The sequence below is a fragment of the Amblyomma maculatum genome, chromosome 8 (assembly GCF_055883805.1).
Source record: "Amblyomma maculatum isolate TAMU_Amacu chromosome 8, ASM5588380v1, whole genome shotgun sequence".
In the NCBI taxonomy this organism is placed as follows: domain Eukaryota; kingdom Metazoa; phylum Arthropoda; class Arachnida; order Ixodida; family Ixodidae; genus Amblyomma; species Amblyomma maculatum.
Genome location: NC_139351.1, coordinates 111,366,381 through 111,385,402, shown reverse-complemented (window position 1 = coordinate 111,385,402; position 19,022 = coordinate 111,366,381). Strand labels below are relative to the sequence as shown.

Here is a 19,022-nt window from a genome sequence, read left to right as displayed (position 1 = left end):
TGCCAAGCCCCATACAAGACAATGTAGAAAAAAAAAACTTCAATTTGAACACATCTGTTCTGCCACAGAAACTATGCACCAATTTTCTCAGGTGTGGCACCCATCATGCAGCCAAAGAAACACTCCTGTGATAGAGCGGCACAGTCAGGAGATTGCACCAATCGTCAAAACAGCACTCCTTAAGCCTGACCTGCATGCAATGATGTTGAGCACGCAACTTTGACTTGCGCTAAACAGCAGGCATGACGAAAATTGATGACCTCATTTCTAAGAACAGACCGACCGCTCAGTTTCGATTTCATTTTTATGAGCTCTGCACCGTTTGCACCAGCCTGTTGCGGCAACGGCTATCGGCTGTGCATCACTCAACCGACTCCTCATAGCTGTGCAGTGATCCAGACACTCACTATGGCCCTGCACATTTCTCTTACTTACATTCCCGTTGTTCTTTCACTGCTCCAGAAATGTGGGCGTGTCAACTACCATTCAGCCCATCATTCAATGAAGCCTTCTCAAACTCGACACATGCTGCTTGTAAGTGGGCATTGGCGCTATCACACCGCATGCACTGTGAGGGATGCCGAAGAGGCCCTTATTCATTTTCAAGCAGTTCTACTTCGATGCTCCCGACAATATCCATGCGATAGCCATCATTGATGAAAATATAAAAGAATAGCCATGGTTGAGAAGCTGCTGTTGTCTGAAAAGCAGCAACTATTGCCCAGTCTTTTGCCAAATAAGTTAACTGTACTGTAATGCAAGCGGTTCTTGTAACTTTAATTTTTTGGAGAGGTGGGAGCGGGCATTCAATAATCAAACATTTTTTTTCCAGTACTGTGAAGTTCAAATCAGCGAGCTTCTATTGCAATTATCGCAACAGGCTCAGAAGACCTGCCAACTAAGCACAGGGTTCAACAGCAGGAATCATAGGTTTGCAGGAAAGCTCTGCAATAAATTTCTTCCATAGCACATATACTGTACTGACACTTATCGAGCAGTTTCTGAAACTGTCAAGCCCAAATTTGACACCTGCCAAGTATAGGGAAGTCTACACAAAGCACCTGGAAAATATCACATCTTTGCATTTTGCACTTCAACCTCTGATATGCCTAGTGTCAAAAAATTCCCATGCTTCACCTCATTGCCTCTCTGCCATTGGTCAGCTTCGTATAATACTGGAGCCAGCAAACTATACTGTTTCTATGAAGCTGATGAGTGACGTGACACAACAGACCAAAACCATGAGTAACACACAGAAGGACAAAAGAACAAATTTGGAAAAGAAACATTAATTACAGAGCATGGCCACCGGTTAGCAAAGAAGAGCTTTACAGAGCTTTATAATTGAAAAAAAAAAATTAAATTTATAACAGAAAAAACAAAAGTATAACCTACCCTGTCCCATAAGCTTGGCGTTCTTTTTGTCCTGCTCTAAGGCAGCCGACCGGAAGGCGGAAAACTTCTCAGGCTTTGGAAACTGGTTGGCCAGCACCAGCAGCTTCTGCAGTTGGATCCTGAGCTCCAGAATGCTGTCCCAGATCACTGCACATGAACAAGGCATGACACAACCACACAGGCTTATTTCATTCAACAGCAAATTCGCTGCACAAAGTTCCATAAAAATGAAACTCCTACTGTCAGTGAAAGAATACCAGCTTATACAAGTGTTGTTCTGTTTTGTTTTTGTGCAGTACTAGTACACACACTTGCGTCGCCTGGCTCTTTTGCTCATTTCACTAAAAAAAGAAATGTTTCTTACTGCCTGCACTTTCCGCAGCCTTCACAGGGAAGTATAGGCTGACAGTAATCTGATCTTCACCGGGCTGATTATTCCTCAATATGCTCAATGTATAACGAAACCCAGTAATTTCAAATTTCACAGGTGCACAGGAAATGTCAGAATCTAATTGTCAATTATATAGGGAGACCTAAAATACTAAACATAAGCAGTGTTGTATTAATTCTTCAAAGCAATCTGCTACTGTTGAGTGCTTCATGCAAGAAATGTATGTGGCATTCACTATGTTTAGCAGATAGGCCAAATAATGAAGTGAATGTGTGCTGTCACACGAATCAACAATTCTTTTAGGACACCCAGGAAAATGAATGCGAGCCCCCTACACCTCATGAAAAAAAAAGTGCAGGCCTACACAAACAAACATAACATGAAGCAAAACGATTAGAGGCTTTGTTGCATCACAAAGAACCCTGACCGCACTGTTTGCAGCATCTGCAACGCGCAAATAAAAGCAAAGCAACAGAGCAAAACAAACAAAAAAACATCTTGCTGTACCTTTTCACGTAATGGTTATAACGATAAATACACTTTTGTTAAAATGTAAAATATACAAAGTATGCACTGAAAGAAGGAGTAATATGCCCCACAAATATGCACTACAAAGTTTTATTTTTACCACATCATAAAGATGATTCTCTCAACACCCAAATATGAGCCGACATTTTGGGCTGTAAAGCTAAAATGATATGCCAGAGGTCATTCTAGAGATCCTTCACAGCAACAGCTAGATTGTCAAACAGGTTTCTCAATCAGAGCAGAGCAAAGCATAAAAGCTTTTTTCTGGGTTACCAAGACCTAGATGCTACTTCAAATCCTATCCACTGTGGTCACAGTAGTTTGATACAACTCTGGAATGAAGCGGCCGATACAGCTCAAAGGAGGGACGCACCCGATGGCATCAACCATTTGCCAATAACATTGTGGTTAATCCTCAACATGGCATCACAAGTGGCTAGAAGGTGCTTCAGTGAAATGGAATTAACAGTCATGTCATGACAAATGATCAACACTACTGGATGGGGGGCTTCCTATGAGCGGTCACGGGCTGGATCCAACTGTAGTGAAGCAAGATTAAGCACCACATGACAGAAAAGCATAAGCTCACATGATACAGCATAAATGACACAGCACTTTGCAGGCTCTAAATTTTTCTTGATACTACATGAGCACCCATTTATTCTTTATTATTAAAATCTTTTTTGCAAGCACTAATTAGCAACAACAATAATGTGAATTGATCCATTGAATATGTAAGGTACTGACAAGACTTTTGTTTACATAAGTCAAAGAGAAAACATGAAGCAACACCGATGCAGCAACAAATATAAAGTGTTAGCTCATTGAAAACTGATGGCACTCACGCCTGTTTATCATGATGGAATAACCCTGCCACGGTAGCTCAGTGGTTAAGACATCCGGCTGCTGAACCAGAGTACCTGGATTCAAACCTGACTACCACCAGCTGCGTTCCGATGGAGGCCAATCGGAGAGGCATCTATGCCGTGCAATCTCAATGCATATTAAAGTTCCCCAGGTGTTGATATTATACCGCAGCCCTCCACTACAGCACCTCTTTCTATCTTTCCACTTTCACTCTCACCTTCCTCCCTTTGCTTCCGACATGGTTCGATGTCTATGGAGAAGTGCAAAAGATAGTGCATGTTTCGTTTCCTATAAACCAATTTACAATTTACCTAGGTCACATAGTACACCCTGTTGCTATAGGATTGAATGCTCAATGTCAGTGCACGTTAGAGATTTCTAAGGTTTCGAAATTGCTCCACAGCCCTCCCCTGCGGCACCACTTTTTTTTTTTAACTTTTCACTTTCGTTCCCACCTTCCTCCTCCCTTACAGCGCAGTGTCTACGTGCGGTATGCACTGCCGCTATGGGGCGTATTGCTCAAGGTCGAATTGCGGCATAACGCGACCTTGAAGAATGTTAGCTGTAGAGCTCACACTTTAAAAAAATTGTATCATAACTTCTTTCAGTTTAAAAAGAAAACTATTTTTTAGAACAGTGTAAAAACAATGCAGAACTGCAGTGCTGTTCCTACACTGTTTGAGAAGTTATGAAATACTAACTGAACCAACAAGTGACAGTTCTGTGTCACACAGCTTCTCATGAAAATGATCTTTTATTTCAGTGCTCTAGAGGTTCCATCTGATTGTAAGAGCAATTGTACTGCTTTCTAACAATGGAAGTTTCGCTCCTCAAATAGATCTGGAATTTTTTGTTGAATGCTCATCCCTGCAAACTTTGATGAAAGCAGTCATCACAAAGTTACATCTCCAATATGCCACACATTATGCTCTTCCATACGACTCTTTCATGCAAAGAACTTGTGAAAGGTAGAATCGCCTTCCTCTACCCCTGGAACACTGCTGGAATGCCAAACGCAGTTGCATTCCCAAGTGACATTCGCAGGTCTGCCTTTCTGTGGAAGCACCTCTAGACTCTGCATTAGCACTTGTTTTGCTGAGTGAACTTCATAATTAGGTACTGTGCATCGCTCCACTGTGCAGTGTGTTGAAGCTCTCAGTAAATGATTAGTGTATCGACATATGTAAAGAACATTCTCTTTTAACAAAAGTAGCACAGACATTTATTCTGGTATTAAATAAAGTAAATAAATGTAATAGCAGTTACAAACTTACACTGTTTATTAATAAAAGAATGCCTTTCATCATTTTCTCATTACAATTTACATGATGTTTCTTTATTTAAATTGCATTAATATACATTATCAATCATGTTTTTGATCTCTAAGTCTTGTGAAAGTACCACATCTGAACTCAATGTAATCTGACTGATTGTAAGTTAAAACTAAACGTTTCCATTAGCACAACGTCACCTTCTGGAGCCTAAATATCTAAATGACACTGAAAAACAGGTTCAACACAGTCAAGCGACAAAACTGTCCATACAGTTTTGCCAGGTCTCCATTTCTTATTCTTGTCGCTACAGTGTTATGCTTCGCACTGCCCAGTGCTAAAAATGTTTGTGCCCTTTTTCTTCTCTAGCTTGCTCCTCAGTGTTACTTTACAGTTTTTGCTTCTCTACTGATCACAATGCCTTTTTTCCCAAGTTCACAGCCAGCTTAACCTTTTTTTTTTGCTTTGTTTCCGTGTCGCCTGTGCAATTTGTCTTACAGCCCAAAGTCCTTTGTAAAGGTGACTTTACCATGTAGCTTACGAGCCTAGTGATTAAACACTCAAACGAAGAGCTGTTTTAGTTTTTAGTATTCATCTGCCTCAGAATGGCGTCCTTGCAACCATAGGCTGTGCATGTGCTGCAATGTCACCATTCCACAGGAAGTATGTCCGATGGCCAGGCACTCTTTACTGTAACCGCTTCTTTACCAAACGTGTGTTTACTAAAAACAGAAATAACTGTACACTTTTCTATGGAGGGCAAATTGGGAATGCAGTTTCACTTTTCTATATCTGAGCTCATACAGCGGGGTTCTACTGTACTATCGTGTAGGCATACCTTGCAGTACTAATGATTCTCGTGTAAAACATAATTCTAAAACTCACACAGTTGAGCACGAACAGCTTTTCCTTTCTTGACCTCAGCAGCCATGTTGAAGCTTGAAAATTTGTCCACTCCATCCATGTCAGAGCTGAAAAATAAGTTGGAATGTCTCCTGTTAGAAACTTTAAGTAAGATATAATTGCATTGCATTTTTAATGGTCATTTCTCTAAAGTATTGATTTCAGTTATGAAGGTTAACGTTCCAAAGCAGCTTAGGCTACAAGGGATGCCATCGTGGAGGCCTCCAGGTAATTTCAACCCCCATGGGTTCTTTAACGTGCACTGACATGGGCACCTTCCCTCTCACCTCCATCGAAATATGACCGCCACGGCCCTGATTAACCCTGGTTGCACTGCTCTGTAGTCAAGTGCCCTAACTAATGAGCCGCTGCAGCATGCAAAAGAATAGCAGACTTATCCACTTTTTTTTCCCAAGATTATAGGCATTTGCTTAAAAGCTAAGTAAAAACACAACATACTAAACATGAACCAACTGGTTTTAATATTTCTGAAATGAAATCCACAGCTTTGACCTGGAACCTATCTAACCAGGCATGCCAGTTAATCACTGTCACTTTCATAATAAAGTAGGCTAGGAAAGAAACCACACATTAACATTCACTACTTTCCAATTAAGGTCATTTTTTTCTTTCAAATTGCTTCCAGAGTTATGGAGGCCCCAATAAGAAATCTTGGCGGGTTTTTCGCAACGTTTCACTAAAAGGTTTTACCACCACACATAGAACTTTGGAGCAAGAATAGTTTAAGTATGAGAGACCAGGGATCCTCATCATGTGCCCTTTACCCCCTTCCCCGAATCTGGATACAGAGCATCCCTTTCTGAAGTGAATGAGTGAATACAATTATTCAATTATATTTTCGATAAAATCATTTCTTCCACATTAGTGTCCGATAAGGTTAAAAATTCCTTAACAAAACCTTTTGTTTACCTTGGCTTCCAAGGAAAAAAACAAAGGCCTGATACTGTGCAGACCTAGCATGAAACGTTGCAATACCATCAGGTCGACATATAAAGGCCACAGTTATAAGTAATGGTTGCTTATTTAAATCAAGGATGGTGCTACCATCAAAATATGTTCATTACGGCAACTGCAAAGCATCGCAGATATAACAAGCAAGTATGGCTGCACAACACGGATACACCTAACAAGAACGCACTGTCAAACCGACCCTGCTGTTAGAAATCCCACGCTTCCAACTCAAAGAGCGAATTGCATCTCTCAGACCCTGTGACAACATCTTGAAAACAATATGCCAGCCAAGCGTGTGCCAATGGTCAATCACTGTGCCTGTGTCTGCCACTTGGGCAAGGAGCCTGAAGTGAAAGGAGAAGTGTGGTGGGCATGAAACAGCAGTAGCATTAGAAGTGAGGCTCCTGTAAATGATATAGTGATCAACGAACGGCAGCAGTTTAAAAAGCTGGGATACCGTCCATGCGGTACACCTTGTTTACCAAGCCAGTCTCATGTTATGCGTCACTCGGCCAATTTGTTCTCCACATCCTGTACTGCTACTTAGAACAGCCTGACAGTAGAGAGTACAGCTGATGTCAGTGGATTGATATATGCCCTGCCCATGTTTACTGTGCTATCTTTGTTGCGAAATGGGCCCAGGATGTAAACTCCTTTCAGAAATGATAACCTGGCTTTACTACAATATCATATGCCTCTCTCAAAGCAGAAATGAGAACGGAATAGTATCTATAGCTGGATACAACTCAAAAACACAGCAGTGCATGCCTCTCAAAGGACGCACTCTAGCCAATGACATCAACCAGTTCTCATGACGCTGCAGTTAATCCTTCAGCATAAATTGGCAGGTGAATAGCAGGTTGCCTGTCAAAATGGGGTTACCCACAATGTTACTCCACAACGGATTAATCACAACGACCACGGTCGAAGATATTTGTTGGAGGGCCTCTTTTGAGAGGCATGTGCCTCTACGTTCTTGAGTTTTTTTCTTCATTATTGCTATAGCATGATTTGCTGCATAAAATGGTTTTTTAAAGTTATAAGTACAGGTGTTCTCGTATCGGACTGTAGCTGATGTCTGTTTGTTCTGTGAAGTGAAATAAGTTTAGACAGTTACCATGATTACTACATATGCATCTATGAGACACTAACATGCATGTTTAGGTTTCTATACTCGTCTCCCGCAAGGCCATCATCATCAGCCGGACTATACCCACAACAGGATGAAGGCTTCTCCCATATTTCTCCAATAAACCCAGTCCTGTGCTAGCTGCATTCATTTGTCTCCTGCTAACTTCTTAACCTCATCTGCCCACCTGAATTTCTGCTGCCCCCTGTTATGCTTCCATTGCCTTGGTATCCAATCTGCTGCTATTTTTGACCTTTAGTTATCCTCTTTTTGCACTACATGTCTGCCCATTCCCAGAAGACCAGTGATGTCATATTTTGTACAAAGTACAATAAGGTGGAGCAGACCTAACAAATTATTGTGTGAATGATACTTTTTTCGAACTTAACTGAACAGAAAATTTAGTAATATTTGCACACAGGCAAAGTTATTCAAAGGATTTGTAACAGCGTAATTTTTCAACTGAACTAACAAAGCAAAGCTACTTTTATACTGACCTTTTCTGATTAAAAGTTACTGAAGCACCAAGGTCAACATCCTCCGTGTCAATGTCACCATCATCGTCATCCTCTTCGTCCCCTTCATCCTCATCAGCTTCTTCCTCCTTGCTTACTTGATCTTGATCATCACTGACTCCCGCTGAAGATGCTTCATCCCCATCATCATCGTCTTGTTCACCTTGCTGGTCTTTGCTGACATCACTTCCGAAATCTGATATGCTATCCGCATCACCACTGGCATGTGAGTCCTCTTCTGACCGGGAAGAAAAAAATGTATTATATGACACGAGGTAAAACTCCATGAAAATGTGGTGAGGGAGCTAAACAGAAGTAGCCAAGATGCTTTAAATTATAAGGACAGCAAAAAAACTGCGGTTCAGTCCATGCAAAACAAAGTAACAGCTATCACGCACAAAAATGCAAATCACAGTGCCACTATAAAAGTTTAAAACTTTCACCAAAACTATTGCTATTGGATTCCACCCATTTGTGTTTACATCAAACCATGAATTTCAATAAGTTTAATCTGAAGAAACTAACGGCTAATAATAATAATAACACAACTGTGAATGGATAGCACCTTTTCTCTGTATGACCTCTAATAAACTGCGACATATTGATAATCAGAACAACTTAGAGGATTAAATGCTTAATCAGGCACTTAATAAAACTGTACTGCAATATACTACTACACATGCCTAAAAGCTAGCATGCTCTCATAACCATCAGAGATGTTAACAAAACACTCTGTGCAGAAGCAGAAACAGTGAAGAAAGCAGGCCAGGGCATACGAGCCACAAAATGGCTTGCGCTGCACGCCCACAGCTTACCGTAGGTATCAAAACCGTCCTCATCCAAGTCCTTCCTGGACACCTTTTTTCCGGCATAGCGATCCCCCAAGATGACCTGTGGTTGTCTCCGAGATTTAGGCCTATGGGCAGCAGCATCATCGTAGTCGGCAACACATCTGTCCACAAGTCTTGCCTTTGTGTCTGCAAGTTATATTCAAGAACAGGGTGCTCGTTTGCAGAAAAACATACTGGATGTCGAAATTTAGGAGGCAAAGAGCATGGCTTGGATATTCAAGTATGTGAGTCTCCTAGCAAAAAACTCAGTAGTGTTGGCCGCAACCCTTTGAACCCTCACTGCCTCAAAAAATCATATGCCTTCCTCTGGCACCACCGGTAGTTGGCAGTAAAATGGCCAGGCCCTGATTTGTCGAAGGTGCAATAACACACCAATGCTCATTTCTCTTTTACTTATGGAAGTCGCCAGATGTGTGATCATTGGCAGATTGCATGACATTATGAGGCCTTCTGAATTGATCGTATGGTCGAGCTGGAAGAAGCTCCCAACCTGTACAGCTCCTTTCATGTAGATTGGTGAGACAGGAATTGAACACATCAAGACCCTTGCACCTTCATTTGAAGCCTCACAGCCTCAAGAAATCATGAACATGCCCATGGCAGGTAGTAGTTGGCAGGTGACATGGCTGGGCACTGACCATTACGAGGTACCATTTCCTAAAAAGGACCTTTCGCTGCCTAACAAATGATTCAGAAACGAGCATACACAGGCGATAACATAATCATGCAGCATGCTGTAGGGAAAGTAACGCTCACACATATGACAAATAAATTTCACTGACTCTCTGTGATTTTTTTTTATTCTTTTACTACTGCACTTATATGTACAGCTATTTTAATCAAAAGCACCATAATCTGCCTAAATGAAACAGCGGCTACATGGCTACCGTTACAATAATTAAAAAACTGTTTTTCTCATTTCAGCCTCATGTCAGGCAAATAATCACGACCTGTACTTGTGGGAGTGACCATAGTTTGGTGCAACTGTGTGCAGGAGCTGTTTCAATCTATGCATGGATTCCACACACATCAACCAGTCCTTATTACAGTGCAAGTTGTAGAGACACTAAAGCACCGTACACTAAAACATAATCGTCATGAGCAGCTGACAAGTTTCAAGCCACAAACAGAACTCCTCCCAGGCACACACTTTTCAATTCATTGTGTGCTTTTATTTCAGCTTCTCACATGCAAAAAAAACTGGTTATCCAGAGGCCCTCGAATCCTCAATGCAACAAAAGCGAAAAGCAGACAACAGCGCAACTTTCAGACAAGGACTAGAGAAAAGATGAAGCGCTCCCGTGTTCAGCAGATTTTTTAATGCACTTAGCTTATTACAGGATTTAATGTTCCTATTTTATGCAGGGGCAAAATATGAAACACAATGGCTGGGGAGGCACCTGTAAAACTGTTGAGTTCTCATACAGGGCATGCAGCAAAGTAAAAACATTACTTAAAAGAAAGACATGAGATAACAGTGAGCACAAAAATGTGTCCTAAAATAAAAGCAATAAAGAAAATGCAATGCCAAAAAGGACACTCAAAAGGTTAGAAAGACTGTCAAATATTTGCCAAAGAAAGACAAATATTAAGCAACGAAGGTGAAATTAAAAAAGCTCCGAACCTTTAAAGGGTTAAAAAAGAGAGCACAATGAAACTAGTCAAATGATATGCGGCTAGGATAACCTGTTTAACATTTTGTTGAAGCTTCCAGGGAATGGTGACACAGCCTTTCAAAGTGTGGAAATAAATGTGGGTTCTCTGATTTCACGAATAATCTCATTAAAATTTTTTACGAGAGCAGTGCATTAATCAAACCATGGCTCGCAGGTGCGTGTGGGCTTTTTAAAGAAAGCAACATACTCTCCGATACTCCTTTACAGTTCTGTAAACACTGTTGTAATGTCCCCCGAGTCTTCCAATCTTCCAACATCGCCCAGTTTACCCACCGTACACTTTTTTACAGCGTAAGAGAATTTTGCACACAATCTCAGCTTTGCATGTTACAAATGGCGAGGTGCTTGACTGTGCATACTGGCTTCACCGAATACTCCTTCACTGTTCTTTAAGCCTTGCTGCAATGATCGATGACTCTTCCACTGAGACATCACCCAATTGTCCAAACGTACACTCTTCCACGACATAAAGGAAATTTGCACCCAACTCCACCCTTGCATGTTACAAATGCTGAGGTGCTGGACTGCGCACATTGGCTTCATATTGCAAGAGCGTTAATTCTGGCCTGACTTCAATCCGCTGGATTGAAAATTTTCTTTCAAGATACAACCAGTTCACTTCCGCAAACAACAGCCACTCAACCTTCACCAATGTAACATCAGGGATCCCTCAAGGCACCGGACTGTCACCACTTCTATTTCACATTTACATTAACGACCTCCCTTGTAACATAAACTCAAATTTATGGCTTTTTGCAGATCATTGTGTCATATACAGGATGATTGAGGCATTCAACAATTCATCTTCACTTCAAACCGACCTTAGCACACTCGCCTCTCGGTATAATAAGTCCCATCTGCCCTTGAACATTAACAAGTGCAAATCTATGTCGTTCACGAGTAAACGCACTGTGAACCTGCGTCGTTATAGTATTGGTTCACTTTTCGTTGACCCTGCATTATTCTACAAATATCTTGACCTGCACCTAACACCATCACTATAATAGGTAACTCACATTTAAAACATTTGCGCACAAGACTTACGCACACTCGATTACCTACGACGCAACTTGAAGGCTGCATCCCCTGAAATAAAACACTAGCAACGCACTTTCATTTGCCCGAATTCGCGAGGGCAATCCTCTCAATCATATGTCGTACTTAATACTGTCAATTGTCTTTCCTACTGTTTTTTGATGTCATGCCTTTTACTCTGCATTTACTCATGTGTATTCTTTTTTTTTTTTTACTTCTTGCATTTCACTAAGATATGTGTATAACCTTTTCGAGCCACTTACCTGATGTATATTATTATTCCTTTTTATAGTTATTCGTTTTTGCCCCAGTATTCTTTCTCTGTTCTGTAGTGTTCTTGTTGACACAAAATCTTGAGTTTGCTCCCCCCCTTATGTAATGCCGTCAGGCCTTTAAGGGAAAATGAAATTATTTGTTTTGTTTTGTTTTGGTTTATAGGATTTAACACCCGTAACCGAAACCGGCTTTGAGGGATGCCGCAACGGAATGCGTGGAGTTCTTGAACGTGCACTGACATCACGCAGTACACAGGTACCTTCCGTTTTGACTCCATTGAAATGCGGCTGCCGCGGCTAGGATGGAACCTGCGCACTCAGGATAAGCAGCCGAGCGCTTTAACGACTGGGCCACCACTGCAAAGAGAGTCGTACCTCTGTGACAGCTTTTCAGGAGCCGAAAACACAACGCTGCCGTTTGTGCGTTACATAATCTTGCGCCGGAAAGAAATAGTGTGCAGTCAGAGTATAAAAGTAACTTTCTTTCTTTCTTTCTTTTTTCTTTTCCTATAGCAGCAGTCTCACATTCTACTCAAATGAGTAGATGCTCTAGGAACCCCCCTTGAGCAAGCCGAGAAATCTGCTACTGTGCTCCACAGAGCGCCGTGGTGTCCCATCGTTCAGTTCCTCCAGTCCTCATCTGAAAGCCACGCTGTGTTTTGCTCTTTCTTGATTTTTTTTTTTTGTTTGTTTGTTTCTGTCTCTCTCTCGCTGCCATGAGATACAAACTAGCCCGATCAGCCGTGTCCGCAGCGACACAAACAGCATGCTAACAGTTGCAAGTCGTTCTCACCCTCGTGGATGTCATCCTCTGGATCGACAAGGGCCGGCGCTGTGTTCACCAGATCGTCAAGGTTTTTCAGGAGCGACATGTTCGTTGTTTTCACGAAAACATGAAAGTTAAAACAGAAGCGACCGAAGACAGAAGCAACCGAAGAAGCGATTGGACCGCATTAACCGCATGTTGCTGGGCGCCGCCATCTTGAGATGTTTACAGCACGTCGACTGCCACTTCTAGCGGAGTTCTTCTTCTTTTCTTTGTGGAAGGCGCGCTGCTCAAAGCTCAAATGCTTGATGCACGGGATGTAGAGTGAGCGCATATTCTGTGCATCTGTATTTTTTTTTATTCTTTACCTTCCAAAGCAGCGCAGGGATTCGTGAATAGCCTGTGTTTCCGCAGCACGTAAGGACTGTGGGTTTGCTTTCCTGGGTTTGCTGACCATTAATCTATACAAGATGTCACCTTATGTATAGGTATAGTGCTCTAGAAGATTGGGCAGTGTGTCGACTACGGTGGCTAGATGGGTAGGTGTGCCGACCGGCAGGGCACAAAGCGTAGTTCCGCGTGCCTCCGCTTCATGACGACGAAACTGGCGCTGCTGTTCTCCGCCCGGTGCTCACCGGCGGATCGTCTGCTACTTGTCTCAATCGCATCGCGCGTTTTGTTAACCTCATTTTTGTTTAAAAACATTACTTATTACTTGCGTTATCAGTCAAAATAGTAGCTGAAACTGAGACTTTTGCGGTCTGGCATTAAAACAATAAACAGACGACACTAGCTACCTGTTTTCTCGTCTGTTTGCTGTCTGTCATCGTCCACATGCAAGCGCCGTAGCGGAGCAGGCGCTGCGCTTTTTGTGAGAAGTGATCGGAATGAAGACCAAAAAGGACACAACTTGTTTCGCACATTTCTGCAAATCTGGCTACAAGTCATCGAGAAAAGGACTGAAAGTCTCGCTGTTTTCGGCGCCGCGGGATTCCGAACTGTTCAAAAGGTGGGAGCTTGCGCTCTTCATCGTGCCGACGAGGTTGAAGCCACACTCCGTTGTGTGTGAGCGGCATTTGACCAAGAGTGTATCGAACGGGATTACAAATATATGATAGAAGGCAACGTTGTTAGCCTCCCACGTTCTCACCGATTGACGAAAGATGCCGTGCCTTCTGCCCTGCCCGATGCTCCTGCTTACCTGTCAAGAAATTTGACCGCGAAACGAAAGACGAAGAATGCACACGAAAAGCTCAGCGCTTGCCAGCTTGACAACGACCACAGCAGCCTGGCGGTAGGAAAAAGTGATTCGAGGCTGATTTTCTATTTGGCAGGATATGTGGCGCGAAAGTTTCTTTCAAAGACTAAATGTGCCGATTGTGCCACTGTTTTGCTGGCATCGCCAGAAGCTCCCCTTCCGCCTGTGGCCGCTCTCACAGCCCACGTAAGCATGGGGAACTTAATATTCCCATCTGATGCTTTGAACAGTCTCGTGACATCTCTCGAGGAGACCTTCAGTCACTGCCTCACAGTCACTGAACTGAGGCGAGAAAGTCTCGCAGACTTCGCCTGTTTTCTGCAGCTCAAACCTCCGCCTATGATCGGTTGTGAGGAGCATAAGACTGAGATCACTAACAGCGTCGTCAAGTTTTACTCTATCATGCGCCTCCACTTCTTGGTCAAGAGCAAGAACCTGGCCCGTGAAAACGCGCGAAAAAAAAAAAAAAAGAAAACACCTGAAATTGAGACGCGTGCTTTGAACGCATAGGCATCATTTTGGGGTGTGTTACTTCACTGACTCAAAAACACTAATGTGTGCATGTCATTTATTGCACTTTCAAAAGTTCAGCTAGAAGATACCGTTTTGCAATACAAGCTTATGCACTCGTTTTATTTTATTTATTCGCAAGGTCTGCTTACGCCCATGCACACGCATAAATCACAACTGAGCACTGTGTTAATACATATTCGCGTTGCCTTGTGATGGCGTGGAACATTTGATGAAAAAAAATTAAGAACGAGGAAGTGACATAACAGTGTTTGGAGTTGCTTGCCTGAAAAATCGGGAACGCAGCAAACACGCTGTACGTAAAAAAACAGCCTTAAACTCGGCTCCCCTTCCTTTGTAATATGTTTACATCCCTTCCCTATTCCCGTAAGACAGCTTGTTTGCAATAAACTCATTTGCACTTGGAAAAAAGTGAAGCGAGTCGCTTTCTGTCATGCGTGGCGACGGCCGGAGGAAACGGTCATGAACCGGGCTTTCGCTGGTGGCGCCACTGCGGCGTCATGAAGAAAAGGCAGGCGTTACCCCCGCCGGTCGGCACACCTACCCATCTAGACACCGTAGTGTCGACCGCGCCGCGAAATACATGGGAGCGAGGGTAGCGAGGGGCCGCTTTTGCGATGACGGAGGCGCCGCAGCGCAGAGGGCGCCACCAGCAACTGGTGTGTCAGCCGTCCGGGCGCCCGCGTATGCGCGCTGTGCGGCGGGGCGGATACCGCGCGGACTGTACGTTCTTGTTTGCTTGTGCGTCGTCTCGAGCTGTTCGCGACAAGATTTTACAAATATGCCGGTTAACGGTGCTCAGTACTGTTAGCAACAACCTAACTTATTTTTCATTTTGGCCGTCGGTAACACCTCGGGGAAGTAACATGACAGGAGTTGGCTCCGAAGAAAACAGCTTGGAGAGGGCCGGCGTACGGCTCGCACAGCGCGCTTCACTCGCCGTACAGATTGCTTTAGCATTCCTAAAGCACCTAATTCACGTCCAGAAATGTAGTCGTTTTGAAAAGAGGGCTGTGTGGAGGCAGGTTGTATGAAGAAGTGAAACTGCAACACGTGCGTTCGAGCGCTGACTAAAACTGGTCACAGTAACCCCATTGTCAAAACAGTTCAAAATGGTATATTCCGTTGTTTTTCACGCCAACTATGCCGACTACAGTACGTCACTGAAGCCACAAGAGAAGTCGGCATTCAGTTGGAATGAAATAAATGTGGACTACCCCGCATGGAGGTAGAGATATAGTAAAGTAAGGACATGAAAAACGAACGACACCACGCCAACTGGCTACTGAATAACGGAACACAGTGGGTCAGGAAAGAACTGGTAGGTAAAGGTTTCACAGGAAAATAAAAAGAAACGTGTCGCCTACCAGGGAGGGAGAAAGGGGTTGGTTGAAGGCACGCAGCGCCGTGAAAAGAGCGACCGCGAATGTGAATAAAGGTTCAGAATTTTCGCGCGGCACGGCAAACGCATGACGAAGAAAGCAGGCAGCTAAAGACGAAGAAAAATGGAGATATAATAAAAACAATAAAAAATGAGGAAACAACCGAGCATAAGAACCAAATGAAGGCCCGGGAAGATGAAAGCAGTGCACAAACAGGCTGCAATCAAACGCGTATAAAGATATAAGCATCGAAATTTAAGAGAAAACAATTTGTGAAACTGTACACTAATCTAAGAACACACCATTTTCTTTTCTCTCCATAGTCTGAAACATTGTTGTAACGGGTAGCTTTATAAATACCCAGAGATGTGCGCTATACTTAAAACATTTAATCTCAATGCGTTATAGTTTAACAATGACCTAATTGTTCCAGAAAATGTTTCCATTCTAGGGTGCGCAAGCCACCGATAATATGCAAGTCATTGCCTCCAGAAGATCGCTCTAGTCCTGTTTTATGTACATACAAAAAAAATGAATAGCTTTGAAAAAGAAATAACGACGGAAAATAGAGGACGCAGAGGCTATAGGGTACGCTTAATTCGCTTCCGCTAGATCATCCTTCTGCGAAAGAGAGGTTGTGAGGCCGGCACGGTTTCTCACCACGAACAAAAATAGCGCCATAGGTTCGAAGCTAGGTCGCAATTTACTCAAAAATTTGGCTCAGATGCACGGTCCTTTTCGACTGCTTTGCACTTCAGATTTTGCAAACTTCCTGTAAAATGTGAAGATTCAAAAAGTTTACCTACCTGGAGCACCAGAAAAGCTCCCACTTGAAGCAATGAAATTTAATGTGTTTTTGCGGCTTCGCTCTTTGCGAAGTAAGCGAATCACGACAAGAGTTCCCAAAGGGAAAATAATTAAATTCCCTTGAAAGTATTTCACGTGTAATATCAACCTTGTTAACAATTATAGTCTGGTTATTACTGCAAAGAGCACCCGCGGCAAGTAGCCCGATTATATATGGTGCGGTAAGCAGTAGTTGCAAATATATCCAGTCGATTACTCATATTTCCATACCACACACTCAAAGAATAAACACGCATTATGTCCGCATTTGATTTTTGCATTATATTAATTGCTTGCGTATTAGGTGCTCGTCATCTTTTTCGCATTTTTCCGCTTTCTCTCGGTGCGCGCCAAGAACTGCATCATGCCTGCCAATTTGACGCGCAATTATCAGTGCTTTTATTTTTTTTTTTGTTTGTTTGTTTGTTTGCTCTGGTACCATTTGATGCCAGTAAAGCGTCCGCACTCAAGTGCCCACTATGAACGTATTACGTATGTGACGGTTTTAATTTTTCATATTTTATTTGAAGTAATTCCCTAGCTGTACTTGACTTTTTTTTTTTTTTTTGGTTCGCCCTTTAGTTAGTGGCACGCAAACAAATGTCCGCGATATACGTCATTGTTAATCACGAACAAAGAATAAATGCTTGAGTCGTGTATACCTTGTTTATTTTTTATTTTTTTTGCCGGTAAATACCACAGTGCTTTAAATTAGTACGGTAGTGAATAAATGTGTTTTGCTCACACACAGTATTTGTAATTTCTATAAGCGATGATTAGGGCACATAAAGAACACCGATTAAAGAGATATATTACAGAATACTGACGATTTAAGATAAACGTTGTTATGTATTAATAAGCGCAAGCTGCAAAATGTAAGCAGGTGTTCGCAAATAAAGTTTGTAAAAAATAGGTGTTCCTAAAGAGGCCTTACGAAGCACAAGCTTTGATTCGAATGTACACTGTTTTTCCCCGCGTGTCAATAGCGTTCCTGGGCAGCAGCCTTTATTCCCTTAACGGAAGAACGAATGCAAAACACCACGCTTCATTGCAAACGTTAAGTACAAACTGCTCATCTGGACGATTTGTAACTGTCCGCAGGAAGAAATGTTGAGAGTTTCAGATAGCGATTCAAACATCGCGCGCTGCTCAGAAGGACTACCCAAGCGTGCACGATGTCTCCCGATAGACGTAAAAGAATGGCAGGGATCCGTTGAAGCACGTGGAATAAGTAGCCTCTTTATTATTTATCACACTAATTGCGTAGCGTCTGAAAATCGCTCCTAAGAGAACCGCAACCCTCCTCTGTACCCCTGCTATCCCGCGGCCGCTACGCGTCGAGCAGCGAACGTGGCACCCCTGTTGCACGTCGCGCCTTCTCGCGGGAGTCGGTTCTTGTCATCGCAAAAGCGGCCCGCTTTCCGCCGCCGGTCGTCACACTGCCCAATATTCTAGAGCACTATACCTTATGGTTTGGTTGGTTGGTTGGTTTGTGGGGTTTAACGTCCCAAAGCGACTCAGGCTATGAGAGACGCCAAAATGGTTTGGTTATGGATGGACAACTTTCCGTCACTAAATATTTGTTTCACATAACCAGAGCTTCTCCCGCCCCGCGCGCGACACGAAGCAGGCTGCCGTTCTTTATTTTTGTCAGTGGTTTTCAACTTTTCAAGACATTTCTTCTCTTCCATACGTACATGTCAGCTTCACTGTGCAGCAGGAATTCCGGCGCAACGGCGGCAGCCTTCTCTGGATGTCATACAACCTGGCGAGCAGACGTGCGCGTCGTCTTTGGACATACCCTCCGTCTCTACACCAGCGATTCGCTTTATCCCGGCTTCAAAAATACCCGACAATCTATTTTCGCACAATATGGTGTGTGTGCCGGAACCACGTGCAAATCTGCGTAGACCCAATAGATGCTGCACCTGATTACTGTCTCGGTGTTAGCTGGGATTTTTTTTTTTTTTTTCTGCATTTGTGCATGAATTGCTACCTCACAGGCAAGCTGGGTTGTAAGCTTTGCAACCGGCCTGTTGTCGTACTTCCCGGTTAAGTTCTCGAAACCTTCCTGCTTCAAGGCGAATTTAACTTGATCTTATAGCTAACAAAAGAAAACGCGTGGATTTACCTGCTCATAATTAAGTGACAAGCATTGACTGGTATCCGTTGTTATTTCCTTCAGGATAATTAGATTGTCCAAAAGGGTTGCGGATACTCTCTGCTAAGCTGTGGTTCAACTCCACTCTACATTTGGTCGGTGAGGGAGTGGTGAGAGGGACTGAGTGAACTGTACAACAGACCCTCCGGGGGAAATATGTGTTTGCACGCCGTACGAGCGAGTTGTAACGTAACGAAGGGAAATAAACCTGTTTTCTTGTTCTTTTAAACCACTGTGTCGACTTCATGTACGATGCAATATATGGCAACT

At 43.0% G+C, this 19,022-nt stretch overlaps 1 protein-coding gene across 2 annotated transcripts in view; it reads right to left on the bottom strand.

Annotated features, from left to right (window-relative positions):
- The window catches only part of Aatf (Apoptosis antagonizing transcription factor), a 32,498-nt gene extending 19,684 nt beyond the window's left edge, over nt 1-12,814 (bottom strand). Inside the window, exons 1-5 of one of the 2 annotated variants that reach the window (XM_084577241.1) lie at nt 12,602-12,814; nt 8,787-8,948; nt 7,954-8,209; nt 5,338-5,423; nt 1,396-1,542 (exon numbers count right to left, since the gene is read on the bottom strand). In XM_084577241.1, the coding sequence (XP_084433367.1) occupies nt 1,396-1,542; nt 5,338-5,423; nt 7,954-8,209; nt 8,787-8,948; nt 12,602-12,680 (730 nt within the window). In that variant the 5' untranslated portion in view covers nt 12,681-12,814. The remainder of the gene's footprint in view (nt 1-1,395; nt 1,543-5,337; nt 5,424-7,953; nt 8,210-8,786; nt 8,949-12,601) is intronic. The other variant, XM_084577243.1, reaches the window with a different exon arrangement.
- Nucleotides 12,815-19,022: the final 6,208 nt, after the last annotated feature.